This window comes from Lycium barbarum, chromosome 9 (genome assembly GCF_019175385.1).
Source record: "Lycium barbarum isolate Lr01 chromosome 9, ASM1917538v2, whole genome shotgun sequence".
In the NCBI taxonomy this organism is placed as follows: Eukaryota; Viridiplantae; Streptophyta; class Magnoliopsida; order Solanales; family Solanaceae; genus Lycium; species Lycium barbarum.
The window spans coordinates 11,974,251-11,998,953 of record NC_083345.1 but is presented as its reverse complement, the minus strand read 5'-3'; the positions used below and the strand labels follow the sequence as shown (position 1 = coordinate 11,998,953).

The 24,703-nt window shown below is 34.9% G+C and overlaps 2 protein-coding genes across 3 annotated transcripts; both read right to left on the bottom strand.

The window, feature by feature from the left end:
• Positions 1–3: 3 nt before the first annotated feature.
• On the bottom strand, positions 4–4,006 carry LOC132610056 (protein SULFUR DEFICIENCY-INDUCED 2). Its single transcript, XM_060324305.1, has 4 exons — positions 3,731–4,006; positions 2,427–2,639; positions 1,420–1,575; positions 4–580 (listed from the first exon to the last, which is right to left on the bottom strand). Exons 1-4 carry the CDS (start codon positions 3,857–3,859, stop codon positions 173–175), a joined length of 906 nt encoding a protein of 301 aa, XP_060180288.1. The 5' UTR covers positions 3,860–4,006; the 3' UTR covers positions 4–172.
• A 13,558-nt stretch (positions 4,007–17,564) lies between these two features.
• Positions 17,565–23,174, bottom strand: LOC132610201 (uncharacterized). 2 transcript variants are annotated; one of them, XM_060324488.1, is made up of 8 exons: positions 22,960–23,174; positions 20,394–20,474; positions 20,219–20,304; positions 20,058–20,132; positions 19,837–19,931; positions 19,440–19,535; positions 19,127–19,279; positions 17,565–17,919 (listed from the first exon to the last, which is right to left on the bottom strand). In XM_060324488.1, the coding sequence occupies exons 1-8, from the start codon at positions 23,080–23,082 to the stop codon at positions 17,783–17,785; spliced, it is 846 nt and encodes a 281-aa protein (XP_060180471.1). In that variant the 5' UTR covers positions 23,083–23,174; the 3' UTR covers positions 17,565–17,782. The 2 variants fall into 2 exon arrangements, with proteins under 2 accessions (XP_060180471.1, XP_060180470.1); XM_060324487.1 differs by having other exon boundaries at positions 20,219–20,307; positions 22,960–23,172.
• Positions 23,175–24,703: the final 1,529 nt, after the last annotated feature.

Sequence of the window (24,703 nt, the reverse complement as noted above, 5' to 3'; positions counted from 1 at the left end):
ATCAAAACTGTGCAAGAAACGTATTCAAATTGGCATAACACCATGTATGTGACAGAAACACATATGTGCATCTCAACTAGCATTTGACACAAAGAACAGCTGATGTCAAATTATCTAAACTAAAATTGCCTATTCTTCACTAACAAGTATGATTCTACTCAAACGTGAAAGATCAACAAGCCAATTGATCTCTACATGGTGAAATTTCTTCAAAAATGGGAAGTCGCCTCGATCGAAACGGGGCATTCTGGTTTATCAACTGATCAAGACCCTCAAGAAATGCATCTTCTAAGTTCCATTGGGGAGAAGGGGAAGTGTATCCAAGTGATACAAATGGCTCCAATTCTTTCAACAGTTCCTCTACGCGAATCCTTGATTTAGGATCATCCGAGCCAAAGATTTTACCTTGTAAAATGTCTTCAAGGACCGATCTTGCTTCAACATATCGCGCTTGTTTTAGTAGACACGTGGATAGATTGCATGCCTTATTGGCATCAGGGTCGATTTGTTGAGCTTTGCGATAAACAACTTCAGCAGCTGCATAGTTGGTTTGTTGCATGTATGCCCAACCCAAATTACCCTACACAATGATCCATGTAGGAGAACTGTCAAAGACTAGAACACAATATTTTTAAAAGCGAAAATGAAAATTATATCATCGACAAGGTCCATGGGGCTTGAAGTGAAAAGCGAGAGGTGAAGCAGACACTTCATTGAAGTGAAGCACCCAGTTTATAAATAATAAGGAAATACCAAACATATGTGAATATAATACTTCGATAATCACATTTCAATTAAAACAACTAATTTCAGTATCAAATATACAACAGCGTCGACATTAATCCAACTCCTCAAAGTTGAGACTCACATAATTGATCTCTTTTCGCTCGATTCACTTAGCGCGTCATTGTTGGAAGGAAGCACACATTTCTCTGGGGCATTGCTTTGCCCATATGAAAAGGACTTAACTTATATATCCCGACAGTCAAAAGAATATTTGCACTACAATGTATTTTACCTGTTGTAGTAGGTAACATATCTTATTCTACAGGTTTTTGATTCCATTAGACAAATACATTTAGAGCCCGTTTGGATTGGCTTATAAGTTGCTTATAAGCTGTTTTCAGCTTTTTTGAGTGTTTGGTTGGCCAGCTTAAAGTCATTTTGTGCTTAAAATAAGCTCAAAAAAATAATTAGGCCCATTTGACTTAGCTTATCTAAAGCAGCTTATAAGCTGTGCCAAAAAAAAAATAAGTTAGACTATCCCAACTTATTTTTTTTAGCTTATAAGCTGTTTGCAGCTTATAGACATAAGCCCATCCAAACAGGCTCTTAGTAATCTTCTAGGTGAATTCTTTCATTTTCTCAATGTTAAAAAAGTTAAAAAGTCCTGCGAAAACAGGGCATAGTTGAAAGTACCAGTATTCTGGACGTCTCTTGCTTGATAGTAACTTGGAACTTTCTTCCATGGGAACGAGCTGTCTTTGTAGGTTTACCATTAAACGCTTCTCCTTGGTAAATCATTCGTAGCTTCTGCTTCAGCAGTTCAATCTGCTCCTCTAATTTTCCGCATTTCTGAAACATTCATCATCAAATCAATCAGTGCATTGACCAAGAGAAAACTCTTGCCCAAAAAAACACTCCAAGAGAAAACTCTTGCCCAAAAAAACACTCTATCTTCAAACTAACCGTTAACATTACTAGGAATAGGAAAAGAAAAACAATACTACCTCCGGTCCCAAATATTAGCCTTTTTAGCAAACTGAAGTTGTCTGAGAATGTTCAGTGTTCTAGAAGAACAAGAAGTCGATCATTTATGTTTTTTTTCTTTCAAATCTATACTACTATTCCAATTAGTGAAGTGTTAATTGAATAAGATATCTAAGGAGAATAAAGGGTAATTTTCGACAAATGCTTCTAATACTACAGCTTTATTCGGTCTAAAAGTGCGCCCCAAAGCTTAGACGGATAGAAAAAGATCTTGTTTCATAGACTTCCTTGCTTAACAAAAAAGGATGCAGAATAATGGACTTATCAGCTCTTTTATTCCTTTTTCCAGTTCATCAAACTGTGACAAACACATAAAATTGGCTGCTAACTAGATGTCCATATTCTCTTTAACACATTCAAAGATAAAGGCAACTTCTCCATTGGATTTTAGCAACTTAAGACTAGAGAAATGACAACAACAACTCAGTCTAAGACTAGAGAAATGACAACAACAACAACAACAACTCAGTCTCAAACAACTTGGGATCAGCTATATGAATCCTCACTTCTTCATCTAAGCTCATTTCACATCATCATCAAGACAGAAAAACGGCAACAAATAGAAATCATTTCCCACCAGCTCATGCACTTGTTTGAAAAAGAAAACTAAAGGTCTTTTTCTTTTCACAATCAACAACTAGTGTGTGTTTCGTTACCTTGTATAAATCGATGAGGACATTGTCTAACGATTCTTGTGCTTGTTTGGAGCATCGGTCTCTAAAGGACTTTATAGCTTCAATAGCTTCTTCAGCACGATCTTGTTGTTTCATAACCACTGCCATGTCTTTCAATGCGCTATCCACTCTATCTCCTGCATTAATCGCCTTCCAAAATAGAACTATAGCACCCTCTGGATCTTTCTCCACTAGCTGCAAGTAACATGCATGATAAATTAGTATCAATGGCAGTACTTAGAAATTTTTACACTTATCAAACTTATACTTAGTATGTTATTTATCATTTTTACCAGGCTACCATTCATATGTCTTTACTTGCAATTACCTAACATGTCATTTTAACGGTAACTTGTACTTAACGAAATTAGTAACCTGAAAAATAAAATTGCGCTGATTTTGTAAAAATATTATTTATATTGTTAGTGGATTAAGATAAGGGAACCAAGATGACAACCAGAACAGGTACAAGGGTCTCCTAGGCCATTCCGCCATTTATATGGGAGATCAATAAGCTAAACTAGGAGAAAGTTCAAATTTAAGAACTTTAGGCTAAGCAAATTTCGAAGTTAATTTCCAGCTTGCGTATAAGAATCGTGAAAGCATATAAATACAAAAAATTCAGAGCTAATTCATTGGATGGTCATCTTAGTTAATAGACTTATAGAAATGATTTAGTAAAGTTACTTTTGTTTTATACCAATAAAAATCACTCACGTTTTACTATTACCCCATAATAACTCCTATATGAAAATTACTAGTAGAAAATGACATAAATGGCCTCTTAAGTTTGCAGGCATAAGTTGTCCTGTAAATATACCTTTATGCATAGTAAATCCTTTAAATTTATCAGAACTAAGCATTTTTGGTCTCCTATTAACACCAATAGTTAAAATTAATGGACAATCACCTGAGGAATTTATGTGCACATAAATGAATTTACATGAACCACTGTTTTAACGAAAATTCAACAACTGAAGAAAGAATAATAGCTGCATGAAATGTTAACTAATTAAAAGCCATACCGAAGATCTAAGGACACTGGAAAGGACAAACTAATTAATTAACTGGTAGTAGCAAATTAATTACTCCATCGTTTCAATTTGTTTGTCTTACTTTCCTTACGTGACACCACAAAATTAAAGGATATTTTAGCAAATTCTATATATTACCTTTATTTTAAGACGACTATAAGATTTAAAAGTTATTTTTATATTTTTAAACTTTGTGTCAAGTCAAAGTCAGACAAACAAATTGAAACGGAAAGAGTATGATGAATTAATTACCTGTGCATATTTGGCTCTAACATAGGGACTATCACCAGGAGGAAGCTTATGAATAACATGATAATTAGACTCTAACAATTGCTGCTTCTCTCCTTTCTTTGTGCATCCAATATTGTTGCTCTTCATCATCTTAATTGAAGTACTTAACAATTACCTCTTCTGTTATAAAAACAAATGATGTATCAAATAACTAGATCTTTTTTGGGTGTATACATAAAAGGGTAATTGAAGAATTTTTTCTGCAAATTGAGAGGAACATAATGAATAAAGAAGAAGCTTTTAACATGCTAAATGTTGTATCACAGTGTAAAAATGAACCTAGACTAAATATTGTCTAGGTTCATTTGTTTGTTGGCTTTTCCGACAGGTTTGTTCACCACGTATATAGTCTTGACACGTGTCAGTTTACTTTTCTATATTGGGCCTGATTTCTAGAGGATAGACTTTTGCCCTTTTCGTGTTCTTAGGTTCTTAATTGCAGCTTTCTAAATTGCGAATTAAGCGCTTTACCTCTCCGTTTACTTTTACTTGTTTACTATTTTCTTCGGATAATTAGATCAAAAAAAGAGTCCACTTAACAAATCAAGAAAGAATTAACCTTATTTTTTCATATTTGTCCCTATTAAGTGTTATATGATCAAATCTCAATGCCTATTTAATTAGGGATAGTTAAATCAAATTACCTATTTTTGTCTAGGAGTTAATATTTTTTTAAGGGATGTGCAAATTGCTAAGTGAACTTTTTTTTTATCTCGAGGCAGTATCTACTAAAAATATACTTTTATTTGTCACTGTTGACGTATCAAGAGAATTTTTCATATTTTACCCTTAATATTAATTATTTATTCTTTAATTTCTTTTCCAAGACCTAAGATTAAACATTGTAGACATCGAAATTTTAATTGAATTAATCCATATAAGATTTGGATTAAGTTCTAAGTTCGTGTTGACCAAGTCAAATTTTAGTTAATAAAGTCAGAATAATTATTTGAGTCAAATATACATGACTTGAATGAAATCCAAATTACATTTGGGTTGGCCCATTAACTTGACAAGAGAAGCCCAAGACCCGCTAGAATTACTTGGAGATCAAATTACCCCCAAGCTCTAGCTCACACCTATATAAAGGGGTCACATATCTCATTTTGAAGACATCTTGAAAGTTGCATACATCTTGACTAGAGGCAAAGGAGAGCAAGGACATCCACATTAATCTTCTCCAAAGGTCTTCAACAAGAAGGGGAGTTCGAGAGACGTCTTCCCTCAAGAACAATCCAAAGTGCTGCTCAAAGTTCTTCCAAGATTCGACACATCAACAGAAGTTCATTCTTCATTCGAGAAAGAAGCTACATTAGTCCTCAAATCAAGACGAACAACACGGAGATTAGAATCAAGGGATACATCCAGAGTTGTACTCACAACATAATCAATAAAATGATTTTTTTCTCACATTTGTTTTATGATTGCAGTTATTTATTTTCTGCTAGCAAAATTTATCGCGAACAGATTTTTGGCGCGAGCCCAGTAGGACAACTCTGCCCTTCATCTCTTTATCTCCAAAAGCAATCTACAAATTCTGAGATCTACTGTTGTAATGGCCTCAGAGAAAAACTTTGATGTTCCATCCACAAGTGTTATTGTTATTGCTTGCCCAATGACTCGTAACATGTTTAAAGCTGGTGGTTTGGAGGGATCGAAGTGTTTTGTCTTCTTGGAGATGTTAGACAAGAACAAACCGACAATGACGACTACAAGATCTGGGGGCAACACCTCATTTTCGTCGTCTGGAGAAGTTTCTCAAGAAGCTTCTACATCACACGTCAAATGGTAAGCATGATAGAGTTGACGTCTACCAAGCAACAGAAGGATGAACCAGTGATTGAAGATTTTGAGATCAAGCAAATTCAAAAAAATAAGTTTGACGAAAATTTGAGAAATGTTGGCAAGATTTTGGGCAGATTTTTAGTCAACTTTGGAGGGGCATATCTCCTAGTATATTAGGAGTTTTAAGGTGTTTCAAAAGCCTAAAATGAAGTTCGTCGAGCCTAGTTTCCAACGCAATAAACTGTTCATCGATACGACGTCGGAATAGATAAATATGGACGTTACAAGTTATGCGGGCAGATCAGAAACAGCACTGCTACAGTGCTACAGTACTGCCGACTTTGGCACCCTATATAAGGGGCAAAACCCCATTTTTTTGGTCATAAAATCTCCCAAATATTCCAGAAAAATCAGCCACAAAATAGAGCATATTTACCTCATAAAAGTGAGGATTTTGAGTCATTTCGAGTGACGGAATATTAATCGAGGTCCAAGTAACGTGTAGTCGCGATTATAGTCTTGTCTTGCATTGGAATTGGCTGGATTCAAAGTGAATATTGAAGATATTGCTGCTCTAGCAAGAATAAGATATGAATCTCTTCTTATTAATATGGATTTCAGTTTATTTACAGAGATAGAGTTATAAAATGATCATATAATGAACTGTTGATGGAGAAATTGAATAAACATCATGTGGGATGTTTATGGAGCATCTTGGTGTTGATATTATTGTTGTTGATGTTGGTATTGTTGTTATTGTTGTTGGTTATTGGATTGTGATTTCGGGCTAGGCATATAAACAGGGGAGGTGCTGCCCGAATTTCGGCAGATTATAAATGGATTTATTTGAAGGACTAAGACAAGCGTATAATGATGAGTCTAACGATTGTGTGAATCCTCTAAAATGTAGACTTGCGAGCTTGGACGAATAAGTGTAGATAATTGGAGGCTGAACAGGTATGTTAAGGCTAGTCCCTTTCTTCTAAAGGCATGATTCCTTTCTTATGAATCCAATAGGTGTTTTCAAAATGTCTCATGATCCCTTTATGTGAATCCATAAATGTTTTCCAAGAATATTATTCTCAAAAGCTAGAGATTCAAGATTCATGGAATTCTTATGATGCTAAAGATAAACGTGTTTTGTGATGACGATGATCGTATTTCTAGAAACTCCTATGTTATAATTCCTTACATATGTTTCATAACCTCCTTACTTCCAAAAGTTAGAGTTCATGATTCAAAGGCATGACCTTTTCTTGATAATCCATAAATGTTTTTCAAAATGTCCCTATTTTTCGAGTCAAAGAATTATGATTCTATAAGCTTTTTTGACAACAACAACGGACATGTTTTTACAATGTTAAGGACGATGCTAAAGATGAGAATGTTTCTACGATGATTACGACGATGATAATGATTTCATATTTAAAAGTCCCAAGCTTATGATTTCAATGTAAATATGAGAATGTTGAGTTATTTTCGTGATTTTCTTGATTTTTATTCATTGTTGTTGATCTTGCCTTATAATAATTGTTCCTTCAAGGTGAGATAGAACGATGATGATTATTCCATAATATAATCGGAGGTTACCGACCTTACGTCACTCTGATGTACTTATAGCTCTTATTTGGCTCTCATGCATGCTTTATATATATATATATATATGTATGTATGTGTTATACCCTATTTTAACCGGAGTCAAAATAGTTTAGAACATTCCGGTAATTCCGGGGTTAATTAAAGTTAAGGAGTCGCCACCTAATTATTTACAGTGAATTAGGACACCTAAAGTTTATTAAAGTATTTATCTAAAGTTGATTTGATTTTAAAGTCTACGAAATCGAAAGATCTGAGTAAGCGCTCAACTAACGTAGAGGGAAGGTATTAGGCATCCTCTAAGATCCATTAATAATGGTTAACCGACCGGACTTAATTAATAAGGCTAAAAATGTAAATGTAACAATTTACAATATTTAAGAAAATATCTTTGTAAGTATTGCTAAAGTTGTTGATAGACATCTAAGAATGTTATTTAAAATAGGACTTGTGGGGAAAGTAAAGGTATGAATTACGCTTGGAAAAGAATTCATCACTATTAGAAATGGTAACTTATTGCCTTTAAATAGAATTACCATGAAACTTAAAAAGTTTTATAAAATAATGTTAAGTTATAATTTAAAGTAGGTGGATAGTCTTTAATAGGACACTTATGTTAAACTATGCCCGGGCAAGTATGAATTTGGAAGGCCAATTTTAAAATCAGTACAATGTGTTAAACTAATCACTTATCCAATTCCATACGTCTAAATGTCGTATTCTATGTAAAAGGAAGTGCTCTATTAATATCTAAAGTGAAACCTTAAATGAAACTTAGCTTTAAATTATAGTAACTTAAGTCTTAGCAATTAGTCATACAAATACAAATAAAGGTTAGTCACGCCAAACATATAAACAAGCATCATCAACAAATACGTTAGCCAAAATAAACTCCCGATAGAAAGATTTGATTATTTCGTAATCTCCCTTTGAGCGATGTAAAACTTGAAACGATCGAGGATGCACGGCTCCGTGTGATAGCGGCGTTGTTGAGTCTCAAGTGAGACTCTTCGGCTCCGGTGTTCATGCAAACAAAGAAAAGAAAATGTAAAGGATTAGAAAGAAAACCTGATTAAAGTGATTGTGGAGAATAAAGAAGAAAGTTAAAGAACTTATGCCGAACAAATTCAAAAATATCATATTCACTATAATGTCAACAATCTGAAGAAACAAGCAAATTCTAATACTGAACATGACCAACTAGAATAGATGTGGAAGGTGTAAAAACTTATGGGATATGATTTAACGAGAAATAGGTAGAAAATAGATAAGGGAAATGTATGCAAACAATAGACAAGTAAGGACACGCGCTGTTACATTTTCCATATCTGTTATAGACATTACATTTCCATACCTAACTGTTATCCTTAGTTAAGACAGAATGAGATTGAGACAACAACACTAGAATATCATAACTACTAATCCACAAATTCAACCGATTATCAAAATGGACTGAACAGGGCAACCACCAGCTAGAGACTGTATACCGATATTTAATCCCAAATCAGATTCATATTAATCATTAGAGAACTACTCAAATCTGGAACTATGCTACACCAATATCTATATCGAATTAGTGCACGAACAAACAGTCTTGTTTCCCTGACAGGTATAATTCCAACAGCCAAGCAGACAAGTACTGAAAATCACTAGTCACGTAAATCAACATAAACATCAATGAAGAATCCAAACAGAGGTGGCACTGGTCGAAGTTGGTTAAAACCAAACTGTTATTCCGAGAGAAAAGTGAAGACGAAGGAAAAGTGGTTGTACCTTTTGCAAGTGCAATGAACTAAGGAAAATGCATTAACTCAAATGGAATTAATCCTTATTCACACAAACACATAATCTCCTTTATGCCAAAGAGTTATCATGAAGGAACATAACAGTCCATTTCTGTCCCTAATTTTAACTAACACTTCAAACAGTCACGAAATAGAGGAGCCGGTTTATGATTTGCAAAAAGAAGGAATTTGGACAACCATCATGCTAAACTACATATTCTGAACTGATCTATTCAAAACCAACACATAACCACAAAACCAAACAAAAACTGAGGCAAAAGAAATAAATAAAGGGAAAGGATTGGAAGGTTATTATTATTTTCTATACACTGATATTGCAGATAGCCTCATTTCTATGTTAAGCTTAAGTTATGAACTACAGAAAATCTCCCCATATAAAGGTTACTTGTTTACAGTGGAAATCAGCCCTGCTGAGGCTCAAGCAATCATTTGAATTATATAAATTATGTATATCAATTAACCATACTAATCAGACACAACTTAAGCATGCTAGTTGAGATTCAAACTAGGAACAAAAATTAGCATACATCCTGATTCGAACAAGAAGCTTAGAATCAATGTGACCTTGTCCAACCTAACGCATGATATGTAAGCTATTATTTATTTCCGAGACAAAGCAGAAACTCGACTAAACATGTTTATAAGCTAATCATTAATAACAAGCATAAACGACATTACTATTGTACTATCAATTAAGCATTCTTATATGTTAATCACCATTAATAGAAGATTTCAACAACAGGCTCAAAAGAACAAAGCTAAACTAATACTTGATATCAACCAAAACAGATTAAGGCTAAAAAGAAAGCTAAAGGATGAAATGTTACCCTATTAAACTGCAGAAATCCGAATTAAATTAAGACATGAACATACAAGAATCATAAAAACCAAAACCCACTAACCAATCCTGAGCATGCATAATACTTCAAGTCATAAACTGAGATTCAACCAACCAAAACAAACATGTATGAACACATAACTACTTCTTAATCTACCAAAACTGAAATTAAATTACTTAAAGAAGGATTGTTTACCTTCTTCAAGTGCAGTGAACTAGGTTCTATTCTCGGATCTACACTCAATTTTTAAAGTAACAACAGAAGGAATAAGCCACTTAATCCTTCAAAGAGTATTTCCAAGGATAGTAAAAATGTGAATATTTTAGGAAGGGTTCAGGCGTCTGAAAATAATTCCGAAACAAATGGAATTTCTAACACATCTCCGATTTAAAGTAGCAGTAGAGATACAGAAAAATGTTGAATGTAGCAAAGTATTCTGTAGTCCCCCTTTCGGTTGAGGCCTTAACGCCATTTTATAGTAGACGAACTAGGGTTTTCACCCGTTTTTGGGCGGGGTTTTTGAAGTTGAATCGAGTCAAATGGACCCGTTATCTGCATGTGATTTGCTGCAGATTCGTCCCAAAACGGACCGATTTTTCTCTGCCCTTCGGAGATTTGTTGTGTTTGAAGCGAGAAAATAGAAGGTCCTTTCTCTGTCAACGACAGAGCAAAGCAGATATAGGGACGTTGTTATGTGGAAATGGGGAAGCCAAGTCTGGAATGGTAAAAAGGGACTGAAGTTTTGGCTAAAAATGGAGGAAGGGAGAGAAGAGAGGGGAGAGGACGAGAGCGGAGAGAGAGAGAAAGATGACAACGCTGGGCGGCTAGGTTAGATGTTTCAACCGATTGAAAGGTTTTAAGGAATTGGGTCGGGTCAGACGAGAATGAGTAATGGGCTGGTCGGGTTTTGGGGGAATTAATTGGGCTGATTGGGTAAAACGAGTGGGCTGCTCCTTTTGTATTGGGCTGGCCAAATTAGGCCTTAGCCCATATGTTTTCAAAGTTAATTACGGACTGAATTAATATTTTGGGCTTCTAAATTAGATCAAATATACTATGTAGTAATAATAATAATGACAAATAATAATAAATTCCATAAGTAGCGTTAGTATATAAAATATGAGCAAAGTAATAATAGAGTAAAATATTACCTAAGTTATACATAATAAGTAAGTAGCGATGTACGACGTATTAATACTTAACAAAATTAATATAGTAGTAGAAATTATAATAAAGTAAAGGGTAAAAATAAGATATTGATTTATTAATTGGAATAAAGGGAGGGGGGGGGGGGGCAAAATTGGGTGTCAACAGTATGTATTTTCTCACACCGCGCCGCGCTATAGTCGGTCGGGCATGGCACGTAGATGTGCACACCACTGCAGTGGGCATGTTATGATATTGCCCCGGACGCGGGCTGATGATGATAACACCGAGCCTTAATGGCCGGGCATGATACTATATATGACACCGAGCCTTAACGGTCGGGCATGATATTATATATATGACACCGACCCTTAATGGCCGGGCATGATACTATATATATGACACCGAGCCTTAATGGCCGGGCATGATACTATATATATGACACCGAGCCTTAACGGTCGGGCATGATACTATATATATGACATCGAGCCTTAATGGTCGGGCATGATACTATATATATGACACCAAGCCTTAATGGTCGGGCATGATACTATATATATGACACCAAGCCTTAATGGCCAGGCATGGTACTATGTATATGTATAAAAATATTTTTTTAAAAGGCTAAGCATGCATGGCATCCGCCTTATGAGGCATCCAGATGTACAGGTTATCTCTTTTATTCCATGTTACCTTTCATGTCTATATTATGTTGTTATTCATGCCTTACATACTCAGTACATTATTCGTACTGACGTCCCTTCTTGTGGACGCTGCGCTCATGCCCGCAGGTAGGTAGGAAGACGGATCAGACCCGTAGGTGTTCTATCAGCGGATTCTCAGGAGCACTCCACTTACTTCGGAGCTGCAATCTATTTGGTATTGTCCTTATGATCATTTGTATTCCATGTAGAGGCTCGTAGACGTGTGTGTACCGTTAGATGTTTTGTATCTCCACCGGTTCATGTTATGGTATAATATATTGGTGGCCTTGTTGGCCTTATTTTGAGCTCTTGATACTTTACTGTTAGCCTTGTCGGCTTTATGATATACGCTGTGTTGTGGCGACCTTGTCGGTCCGCATATGTACATATGTGTTGAATGATCGGATATTCCTATGTTGGGCCTTTTCTGCGTGCAGGTGCTCTTTGAGTTATGGTTTATAATGTTCAAAGTAACGGATAAGTCAGGTGGTTCCCAGCCTAAGGGACGGAGCCCGTCATACTCCTGGTAGGGGTGTGACAGTTCGTCTCTCAGAAATGTCTGTTGTTGAAATGTGTATCCAAAGAGTGAATTGGGGCCACATTTTCCAAGTACTTAAGCCACGAATATTTGAAGAATTGGTAACATGAGCACACGACATGGAGTTCAGCATTGTGAACCATGGAAAGACTCCATATGTTTTGGATCCTAGAAAAGAAGAGAGAATTCAAGCGACCATCAAAGCATCAAACTGAAGAAAACATAATGGTAGGAGCAACATCACTAAAAGTCGCCGCTAAACAAAAAATGAAGGAAAAAGTTGCAAGTCAACATCCTCCAAAAGAAAAACGTCATCCAACGTTGAAGGAGTTAAAAGCAAAAGTGTATCCTTTTCCTAACTCTGATGTCCCTTCAATTCTTGATGAGTTGCTGACCAAGAATGTCATTCAAATTCCTCCATCAAAGTGACCCAACGAAGCTAGCAAAGTCAATGATCCCAAGTATTGAAAATTTCATCGCATCATCAGTCATCCAACAAAAAAATATTTCATGCTAAAAAAGAATATCATGATGTTGGTTAGAGATGGAAAAATAATCATTGACGATGAAGACATTGTCAAGGAAAATCATACTAGTGCTTATCTTTGCAACAAGAAGAGTCTGGTGCAAGAAACTCAAAGATGTAGGCCTTCTAATGCATCTTCAAAGATTGAAGAAGGAACGATCATGCTGCAATTTGAGAGCTCTGAACCAGTTGAAGTTCTCATATTAAAGGAAACTCCAAATACTCGCAAAGTGGATGGCCACTCTGACAAAAAAGATCGTGAAACTTGGACATTGGTTTCTCACAAAAGACATAAGAATAAAAAATCTTTAAAGCGTCAAATCCCAAAGGCAAAAGCAACTACAAATCGTCGGCAATTATGGAAAAGTATAAATTCCGACGTCAAGATTTGGTGCAACAATTCCGCAAAGGGCTCGAAATCCAATTACACTATTGGAGTTTTTTCCCAAACTGCTCCTAGTTGTACAAGTTTAAACTGCACATCACAAGTCTCCTCACCGCACGAGCCTAAACTGCAAGTTGCTAAGCTCTTTTTTGCACGAGCTTAAACTGCACGTTTCAACACTCCATGATGCACGAGTATAAACTGCATACAAGAAAAGAAAATCAAATAAAATACTCTTTCTGAACTACGTAATGACTTGATCCTCTTCGCTGAGGTACGTAGGCAATTTAGAATTCCCTTCTAAGTGCAGTCACATGAGTAAAATAAACTCATCCCTTCAATGTGGAGCCAAAGAAAAGTTGCTTGCATGAGGTTTCCTTTACTGCTTTTCACATGCTTGGAGAATCTAAAGACAAGCTTCGACAACTTTGAAGGATGGAGAGATTTTTCATGACATTCTTCTTACATCAACTTCTTCATAGTAGATGGATCTTGGTGCATCAGTAGGTCTACACACTTTGTCTAGGGGCATATCTACTTACTTCATGTTCATCATAGCTGCAAAAAAATGAGGTACTTCAAGTGCCTCTCTCGCCAAGTTAAAGAGGGAGATGCACCATCAATTTTCTCGTCAAGGTTGGAAAAGACTACGCCAAGTGTCAATCTCACTAAGCCGCTCGTCATTTGCACACTCCAATCTCAAGATATGGAGTTTTCTGTGAGACTGCACGGTGCTGAGAAACAAAAACGCAGATTTGTAGCTCAACTTTAAAAACTAATTGTCGTCAATCCAAAAGGATTTTCGCTTTAATTTTTGTATATGTTGTATTAATACGAGTGTAACATCTTCTGAATCAATCCCCTAATCATTTGTACAATTATACACCAAGCTACGGGTTTAGTGCGACTACACGAAACTGTCAAAAGAACTGCCAGATCTGAAGACCAACTTCGAAAATCAATTCCAGTCAATCCAAAAGGAGATCGATGGTGATTTTTGGATATGTCGTATTTCTACAAGTGTAGCATCTTCAGAATCAAGCCTCTTGTCATTTGGACGCTCCTACACCAAGATACGTACGCTTTGGTGAGACTGCGCGAAACTGTCAGAAGAAAATGCAGATCTGAAGCTCAACTTTAAAAATTGATTCCTGTCAATCCGGAAGGAGTTTTGCTTTGATTTATGGATATGTCGTAGCCTCCGAAGTCTAGTTTCTACTGGTTCAAGCCTCTCGTGTTTCTGACACTTCAACTTCAAGATATCCATGTTTTATCACGGACGCGTGTTGTGAAAGAAAAAGAAGAAAAAAAAAAGGAAGAAAAGAAAGACAAAATTCTTTGGTGAATCCATCGTACATGGGAAATGCTTATATGGATATTTTCATCAAGAATTTCCAATCCTATACATGGCAAGTTGTAGTAAAATATAAAAAGGAAATATTCTTTTGCACCATATGGAAAGATGAACCAACAATTTAAGGAAAAGAATCATATATTCTTTTGCACTATATAGAAAGATGAACCAACAATTTAAGGAAAAAGAATCTCAAATTCATGTACTTACATTTGAATGACTTTGGGTCACTAATTTTGGCTATGAATTAAGGTTACTTCAAGAAGGAAGGATTCTTTGCAAATTAAACAAGGAAAGAAAATTTGGCATGTCCATCAAATCAATTTCTTACCAAGTTTACACTTGAATGATTATGCCTCTACATGAAAACTATGTGGAAGGATCTCTTTACAATATGGAGTTATAATACAATGTTAGTCTTTGAATATTGATCAAGAAAAATTGATGCAATAAACTCATCCCCAAAATTGAAGGAAGAGTTTTGCGTATCTTTTTGGTTGTTCACAAATTCAAGTAACATTAACTTTCAAGCCACATTTCAAGAAAGTTGTCGAAAGAAGTTTTGTACGGAGACAGAGACAAAAAAAAATGATCTTCATGGGTACTTCAAGTCTCATCTACAATTTCGGAAAGCCTCCACCTCGACAAGTCTTGAAGTAGGTGGCATCTGTAGACATCGATATTTTAATTGAATTAATCCATACAAAATTTGGATTAAGTTCTAAGTTCATGTTGACCAAGTCAAATTTTGGTTAATAAAGTCGGATTAATTATTTAAGTAAAAAATACATAACTTAAAATACCCCCAAGTTCTAGCTCACACCTATATAAAGGGGTCACATATCCTATTTTGAAGACATGTTGAAAGTTGCATAGCATCTTGACTAGAGGCAAAGGAGAGCAAGGACATCCACATTAGTCTTCTCCAAAGATCTTCAACAAGAAGGAGAGTTCGAGAGACGTCTTCCCTCAAGAACAATCCAAATTGTTGCTCAAAGTTCTTCCAAAATTCAACACATCAACAGAAGTTCATCCTTCATTCTAGAAAGACGCTACGTTGGTCCTCAAATCAAGGCGAACACCACGGAGATTAGAATCAAGGGATCCATCCAGAGTGGTACTCACAACATAATCAATAAAATGATTTTTTCTCACATTTGTTTTATGATTGCAGTTATTTATTTTCTGCTAGCAAAATTTATCGCGAACAAACATCGATTAATATGGATATTGTGGTAAAATATCCATATCAATTATTATTTCTCAATGTGCGAAGTCCTAACCGGACAAGTAAAAATGAACAGAGGGAGTAGGAGGGAGTAGTTTTCTAATTTCTAAATTGCAAATTACGCAAACAGTTTACTACTACTTCATTAATGGGATTGACCTAGAGATTTGTTGGACTTTAACACCTTCACGTTTGATTTATTAATCACTAAACGAAGATTTTTAGTGATTATCATATGTTGAATAAATGAGTGGAAAATATTCTTTATTTAATATGTTTGACTAATCACCTGCATTTATTCTGTAGTTTTTATATGTTTTAAAAGGTAAAGTTAGAGTCTCGTCTGGTACGTTAGAGGCGAGGCAGTTATTATACTTTTCCCCCATTTATTACTTCCTTTACATAACTACTTTTCAATGTTATTTAAAAATAAAAATAAAAAATCGTAATTTTTGGGAAGAGAAAGAACAAAGAAAACGTCAGTGAGTTTCTAAGATATTGCCAAAAAGGAGAATTTTATAGGTTTCAGCCGGAGATTGTTGAGATTCTTTCTTACCTCAAAAAAGTGAAAAACGTACAGTACATTACAAAAAATATGATCTGACTGAATTTGTGTTGTGTCCTACGGACTATTAGATAACGAGTCCGGAGCCAAAATGACTTATTTTTGCAGCCATTAGACCAAAATAGACTGCTTTTTTTTTTATACCACTATTTCGTTTTTATATAAACGAAATGAAAATAAAATTATTTTCCTATTTTTTTATATAAACGAAATACAAAAATACAAAAAAAATTATTTTCATATTTCGTTTTTTAATAAACGAAATACAAATTTTTTTTTTTACTATTTCGTAGATATACCAACGAAATGCAAAATATATATATATATATATATATATATATATATATATATATTTTCCAATTTCGTTTTTATATGAACGAAATTAATTTTTTTTTATCCTATTTCATTTTTTAATACACGAAATGCAAAAAATAATATATATAATTTCCTATTTAGTTTGTTTATTCACGAAATGCTAAAAAAAAAAAAACATATTTCGTTGATTAATTCACGAAATGTAAAAAAAAAAAAAAAAAAAATTGTTGCATTTCGTTTATTAATTCACGAAATGCAAAAAAAAAAAAAAAAAAAAAAAAATTATTGCATTTCGTTGATTAACTCACAAAATGCAAACAAAAAAAAAAAATTGTTGCATTTCGCTACAAGTGTAGCGAAATGCAACAAAAAATTCCGGCTATGAACAGTGCTTGTGTGGGTATTTCGTTGGATAACCAACGAAATACCCATTGTGGTATAAAAAAAAAAAAGACAGCCTATTTTAGTCTAATGGCTGCAAAAATAAGTCATTTTGGCTCCGAACTCATTAGATAACATCGTTTAGCATTTCTTTGGGACACCCCACGGAAAGATACTGACTATTCTACTTTTTTTCTTCTTCTTTTTCAAAATGTAATCCAAGAAAACTTAAATAGACTAGAGTAAAGAGTCAGTTTCGTGTAATACTGTAGATAATAAGTACTACCCGTGAAACTTTACACGTATCAAAAAGTACGTCAATATTATTTTGACACTAACTAATTATGAAATATGAGACAATTCTTTTGATTTAACCATATGGTATCTAAAAGACACTACACAATTCACCAAATTCGTATCGTGTAGATTCACAGATGGAAGTATAACTCTCATGGATTCTCCATTCCCAGAAGCTCATACTAGAAATTTCTAATTAAATATACATTCCACATCCAACATGAAGGAAAAAGTATCTTTGAACTATATTTTCACGTTCTATACACTAGAGAGTCGACAAAGATCTAAATGAAATACTAATATGAAAGGAAAGCGAAGTAAACAGTCTATGTACACTGAAAAAATGAAAACTTATTACATGGCATCAAAATAAATGAATCATGAGGAAACAAGAACCAACAAAATGGCTCTCCAACTAAAGCAAAAGAAACCAACCAAAACAACAAAACCTTTGCCAAGTAACATAAACAAAACTGCATGAAAGTTCACTCAAAGAGTTTCACACTATAACAAAGGTTATGCAATATTTCTTCCTACCAAGCTATAGTTTTAACCTCTGACAGTAAACTCTTGCATATATTGGTTTCCACCACCCCTTCCTCCCCGACCACCCATCCGGCCTCGTCCACGACTATAACCTCTGCCACCACTCCAGCCTCCACCTCTGCCCCTTCCGTATCCCGTGCCTGTTGAAAGTAACCAAAAAGGTCAAACGTAAAGCTATGTAACGCATATAGTCTCAGTTCTCAAGTCTAATTTTTAGATTACATACTTTTTACAAGATAGAACTTTTTTGCAGATATCCTTCTTGTTATTGTACAGAAGGATTACTATCTCTTGTACTACCTTAGCACCAACTTGGTGCCAAGTTGTTGCATGTTCAATACATAATCTACTTACCTTCTCAAGCATAAATTCACACCGGTAAAGAACAATTTTTTTTTTTAAAATAAGGTAGCGGTAAAAAAGCTAATTCTTCTTTTTCCTTTTGTTAGTGTCCGGTACACACATTGGTGCCCTGACTAATCCGGTTTCTCCGTAAGGGCCATTAAAGTAGGAAGCGCTCCTACTAGGATTTTTATTTCATACCCAGGGCTCGAACCCAAGACCTCTAGTTAAGAATGGAGGGTCCTATCCTTCCCACTACAACCTTGGTGATGACAGAAGTCAATTCTTCATTTGCAGGAGTACTTTGCTTCTTCTCTTTTTAATTGGAAGTAGAAGTTATGGCCAAGGTAATGTAGGAATAGAATTACGTGCTGACAAGAGATAAGAGAACATACATAAAAAATAAACAAAAAGCCATTACTTTTATGTTGGCCTTGACTGGGAAGGGAAGAACTAAACTAACCTTTAACATTAGCAGTAGAATTTTAAGGAAAAGATGTCACTTGTCCAAAATATATTGTTCAAATAAAGACATCTACTTGTTGCGAGCATGGCTTCTTCACTAATGTATTTCCTTTCCATACTTGATTTTGATATGCTTTACTTGAGAGGGTCTACCGGAAACAACCTCTCTACCTTTCACAAGGTAGGGGTAAGGCAGCATACACTACCCTCCCCAGACCCCACTTGTGGGATTACAATGGGTATGTTGTTGTAAAGACATCTACTTTTCCATCTACCAAGTCTATACTTGTGGAAGACCCATTTTGTAACATGAAACATATAAAACAAGAAAACCTAGAGATCTGTGCCAGGTAAACTTTCCGAATTTCTCCTCCACCCCAATGTAGGTTTGTGTCTAAGAAAATTGTAAAATTCAAGATGACTTTCGTAAGCCTCAAAAATAAAAAATTCGCTGCAAATTTAAACCACAATGTTACTTCTTTACAAGCAAATTGACACTTTTCAACTTTTTTCCTTAATCTCAAACATTATGGAACTTACCACGGTATCCCCAACCTCTGCCCCGGCCACCACCTCGACCGGGGTGAGAGTATCCACCATCATCTGCAAATCCACCACCTCGAACTGGGTTATAATATCCACCATCATCTGCAAATCCACCACCTCGACCTGGATTATAATATCCACCATCATCTGCAAATAGCATGTATTGTTAGAATACAGGACTGCACACAATAGGCATGGATTTGAATCTCTCTGTCCCCCTTCCCATTTCTATTCCCCAGTCCCCTCTATGCATAAAAGAAACAGAGAAATGAAATCAGCTATGTAGAAAACTTATACAAATCAATACCTTGGTAGTAGTTTCCATAACCACCCCTGCCACGTCCCCTTCCCCGTCCTCTGCCTCTGCCCCTACCTCGGCCTCGACCACGGATACCATAAGAATCTGAACATCAAGTTTTGTAAGAATGAAACAGCAGCAAAGTATTGTTTGCAATGTAACAACGAAACGTAAAGGAACACCAACATCTACGCTTCATCCCCAATCATGGAACATAAATGATAAACTTCACAATTGCTATGGACCATGCTTGAAAAATCTAATTGCTGAATGGCCAAACGCAATGCCAATTATCCATGTGTAAAATCTCAAAGAACTTTTCAAAACCAAGCAAAAATAAAATTAGGAAAGAAAGCAGCAAAATTATGGGTAATATGTAATCTAACTCATATATTAACGGATTCACCTTGATTAAAATCAGAAGGGGCATAGGCTTGTTTTGCTTGCTGCAGTTGTTGATTCTCTGCTCCTGACTGATCAAAACGAGCTGGAGCTTGGTAGCTAGATACACAGCATTCACCCCATGTTAGAGAATAATATATGTATATTCTAAATGTTATTCTCAAAAAAATAGAGGAGAGGGACGACCGTCCTTCAAAATAAAGATATAGCATTTGTAGAGCTTACCCAGGAGAGCTTTTATTCAACTCAGCAGTCGACAAAGTAATTGTTATTAGCGAGACCTGGCGAGTCATCTCCAACCTACTCAAACATACATAGAGGTAAATCGACTGCCTAACTGAAGCACATATAAGACGGAACGAGAAGCAAGAATCACATGAGCTTACGGTTGTAGACCCTCTTCAAGGGGCTCATATGCGTCAGTTATGGTAGTTGAGCTGATAGATGTATCTTGATGCAACCCAGGAACTCTCTTCTGTTTTAAACATGCAAATCGTGCAAATAAAATCAGCTGCCACTCCTATGCTTAGCAAATTAAAATGGCATATCCACTGATAATACCTTTATAATCTCTGCAATGGCAACTGTTTTACTGATAGCCTGTCCCATTGCCTTCAAAACAATTTCCTTTGTTTGTTGGTCCTGAACATGATGGTAGAGGTATATCAACAAATATCATGCAATGCAGAATAACATTTATTACATACATACCTCATAACATTGAGTTAAGGCTTAAGGTAAACACTTTCAACCGCATTTAAATTTGAGCAGAAAGAAGGAAAAAATAAGAAACTTTGTGCACCGAAACAAGAATGTATAACAAGAAAATTGCATAAAGGAGCTGTGTAAAGTCACTAACCAAAAAGTTAAAAAAAAAAATTACTAATACTTAGCAAGAGCTTTCCCTTCCCTTTACTACCATTGTTTCCGGAACAAGAAAATAGACACATGGATTACAGTTGATGCAGACATAAATAAATGAAGGCCGGCCATTTTTAGCAGCCTCCAAATAGGTATTGATAAGAGTAGTTTCTCTCATAAGCTCGACAGTGACAAGCCAAGATTTAATTCACTTGATCAGCATCCGTGTGACCAAACAAGTTTACAAGGGGAACAGACTCACAAAAAGGTTATTCAGATTAATTTATGCAGCACATGCCCAAATCTAGCATTACAGATACGCAAGTGTGCAATTGAGAAGCCACATAGCCAGACACAATCAAACTTGTTTGATGAAAATCAGAGAATGGAATTCCTAACCACCTGCTTCAAGGCCTAATAACTTTGATAGTATTTTTCCACCGCTAGGTGTTGTAAAATATAGAAACTGAATGACATGCTCAACATTGGCTGGTGCTTGTCAGTAATTCCAATTGGTCATGGAATTGTTTCTTACGATTCATTTAGAAGTAATAAGTCTGCACATTCCTTTTACACATCAATTTAGAGCTCAATAACCCATAGAAAGTAGTCTTATTTATTATTATCCGGAATTTCAACAGCTACTGTATTTGAAATTAGACCATCAGAGAAGTCTAGTCCTTAAATTTGAAATTTTGCAACCTAGAAATACCACGTGCCATATTCAGAACTCACAAGCTTAGGTGAGATGAATTAGAATGCAATTTCATGCTGTTCATTTCAACTTTCATCATACATGAAGTTTCAACCTTTTCTCCTAAATTTATTTGAGAAATCAATTCTAAAAAAGAAAGAACTTTATGGAGACAACTTTAAACTTTTCACTAACCTAGTACTTAAAATCCACTTGAGTTTATGAATATTAAGAACAATACATAATTAAAAGAAAAAGGATTCATTAAATGGGCTCTTCAACAATAAGCAGAACAATAACCTGCGCTTTTAATAAATGAAGTCTCTTCATTGTGTCTTCTTCAACACAACCACTCTACACACCATCTTAAATGGTAAATGGATTAAATGGATGTAATAATGATACATGACTTTTCTTTTCTGTTATTTTCACAGCTAGAGGGCAAGAACAGAAATTTGGAAACTACTACAAACTTCAAAAAAAAAATCACTCTTCAACCATTTGGGAAGCTGAAATCTTTCCAAACCCCATATGAAAATATACTCAAAACAAGCAAGAAACAGAATGAATGAAGCAAGAAACAGAATGAATGAAGCAAGAAAATAAAAAGTAACAAAACCCAACACAAGTTGAAACTTTTCCAAATCCCAGCAGGAAACCAGGCTCAAATTCAATTAGACACAAACACTAGCAAACAAAAAAAGTTTCTTTTTATCTTCTTCACCTCACTTATGAGAATGAATAAGGGGAGTAATGAAAATACTACAAACTCAAATGAAATTTCTTTATTTCCCCCCAATTTTTAGAGCAAACACAGCATCCCAATAAATAGACATAAAAAGCAGAAACAAAACATCATAAAGCTGAAATCTTTTCAAAACCCCAGATGAAAATAGACTCAAAACAAGCAAAAAAAACAACAGCAACTACGCTCATATTCAATTAGCTACAAACATAGCCAAAAAAAGAGTTTCTTTTTATCTTTTTCACCCCACTAGTGAAAAGGAATAAGAGTAATGAAAATACAACAAACTCAAATGTGAAAAAGAAAAAGAAAAAATCATTATTTTCCCCCAAATTTTAGAGCAAAAAAACATCATCAAGTTGAAATCTTTTCAAAATCCCAGATGAAAATACACTCAAAACAAGCGAAATAACAACAACAACTAGGTTCATATTCAATTAGCCACAAACATAGCCAAAAGAAGAGCTTCTTTTTATCTTCTTCAGCTCAATTGTGAAAAGGAAAAAGAGTAGTGAAAATACTACAAATTCAATACTTCCCCCCCCCCCCCCCCCCCCCCAATTTTTGGAGCAAACACAACATCCCAACAAACAGCCACAAAAACTGAAACAAAACAACATCAAGTTGAAATCTTTCCAAAACACCAGATGAAAATACACTCAAAACAAGCAAAAAAAACAACATAAAGTTGAAATCTTTCCATAACCCCATATGATAATACACTCAAAACAGCAAGAAACAGAAACATCATAAATTTGAAATCTTTCCATAACCCCATATGACAATACAATCAATAAATGAAGAAATTAAGGGGAAAAAGAAGATACCTGAAGAAGAGTGGTGGCATAGCTAATGTAATTACGAATAAGACCTTGTGCTGTCACTCTGATCTCATTCTCCTTAATTGGTTCCTCTGCCCTTGGCTTCTCCACTTTCTGATACCTATCCATTTTGTCTCTCCCTCAACCAAAAACAACCTCTCTAGACCTTTCTTTCTTTCTTTCTTTCTTTAGGGCCAAACGTTGGAGAAGTATAGGTATATCAGAATTTTATATTTAATTAATATACTCCTGCAACTTAAAATGTTTTTTTTATTATTATTTTATTTTTGCGTTTAGGAGGATTTAGTAAATGCATGCATAAAAAACTTGTGCTATGTGCTTAAGCAATTGTACTTTGTTGTGAGTGGAGGGATTTGATGGGTTTAGAAAATTAATCTCATTTGTTTGCGATTAAGTGTATTTGTTTACATTAAGATTTAAACACTTATTTGATCAAAATACATCTTACTCATTAAGATATTGAGTCAGGGATTTTGCGGTTTTCGAGAAAGTATTTTATAATGCAAAGAAATTGATACAAGTGAGGTGTAAAAAATGAAAATGAGATACAACAACTATGGTGAAAACAGTATCACATTCACATCCATGCTAAAACATTCATTCTCTGTCAATTTTCTTTAACAACTTCTTCTTTTGTTTAGAGACTTCAAGTTGCGTACAAAGATTTTGTTGTTAACCTTTAATTACTAAATAATCATGAATTAATATGACCCCAGGCTTGAGGGACTAGTAACTCCAAATTGGATTAAATATGTAAACCTACTCTTACACTTATGGAATCATTTTCTTATTATTCCCTCTCCAACCAGTAGAGACATAACCGAAAATGCAAGCAAATACTAAAGACCTAAGACCGAACTTTTTCTTAAGGCATAAACTTTGCCTTATAAGATGGAACTTATAGTTATGACGGTCCGACATAACTTTAGTTATTCCTTAAGAAGTGTATGTCGCGTCCGACATACACGCGACCCAAGCCTTGCTTTATGATTTTTTTTTTAATTTATGCCTGAGCGGGAATTCTAACCTAAAACCTCATGATTTCTACGCATAGCTCAGAATTGCAACGGAAAGGCAAAAATTAAAGACCAATATTTTGAGGGACAAAAACTAAACTCCCAAAGGAAGGGCAGTCCCGCGAATTGCCCATTCCACATCTGAAAGATGTTCAATTTTGAATTCCCATAACTTCCTCATACTACTATTTACATCAAATTAACATATGTACAATACGTGTCATTTACCAATTCAAATATGTGCAAGTAATACGTGTCGCATGTTGAATGGATTAAATTTAGCGTAAACACCATAAAGGGAATATAGAATCAATATTCTTGCATCAAGTAGGCGATGTGATATAATCATATAAATCATATCAAGAAGTGAATTTTTAAAAGGCTTGAATCTAAACAATTTTATAATTTTTTTTTTTAAATGAATTCCACAGTAAAGCAAATGAAATCCTATTTAAGTGAGGCAGATGAGCGAAAGGAATGAGTAAAAGAGATGAGACACTAGTGCCGTTTGACCATAAAAATTATTCACTTTTTTTCGGAATTTTTTTTCACTTTTTTTACTTTTGGGCGTTTGGCCATAAATATTCGGAATATAACTTGAAGTTGTATTACGGAATACCAAAAACAAGAAAAAATTGTTTTTCGAAATTTTTTCACTTTTTTCACTTTTTTACAACTACATTTCACCAAAAACTACAATTTCAAAAACTATG

Coding starts and splice junctions, on each gene's coding strand:
- LOC132610201 (XM_060324487.1), bottom strand. CDS start 23,082: ATGGATAGGTATCAGAAAGTGGAGAAGCCAAGGGCAGAGGAACCAATT. Junction 20,475..22,959: donor ATGCCACCACTCTTCTTCAG/GTATCTTCTTTT, acceptor CATCATGTTCAG/GACCAACAAACAAAGGAAAT. Junction 19,932..20,057: donor TTGAATAAAAGCTCTCCTGG/GTAAGCTCTACA, acceptor CTGTGTATCTAG/CTACCAAGCTCCAGCTCGTT.
- LOC132610056 (XM_060324305.1), bottom strand. CDS start 3,859: ATGATGAAGAGCAACAATATTGGATGCACAAAGAAAGGAGAGAAGCAG. Junction 2,640..3,730: donor TTAGAGCCAAATATGCACAG/GTAATTAATTCA, acceptor TGTTACTTGCAG/CTAGTGGAGAAAGATCCAGA. Junction 581..1,419: donor AAGAGACGTCCAGAATACTG/GTACTTTCAACT, acceptor ATCATTGTGTAG/GGTAATTTGGGTTGGGCATA.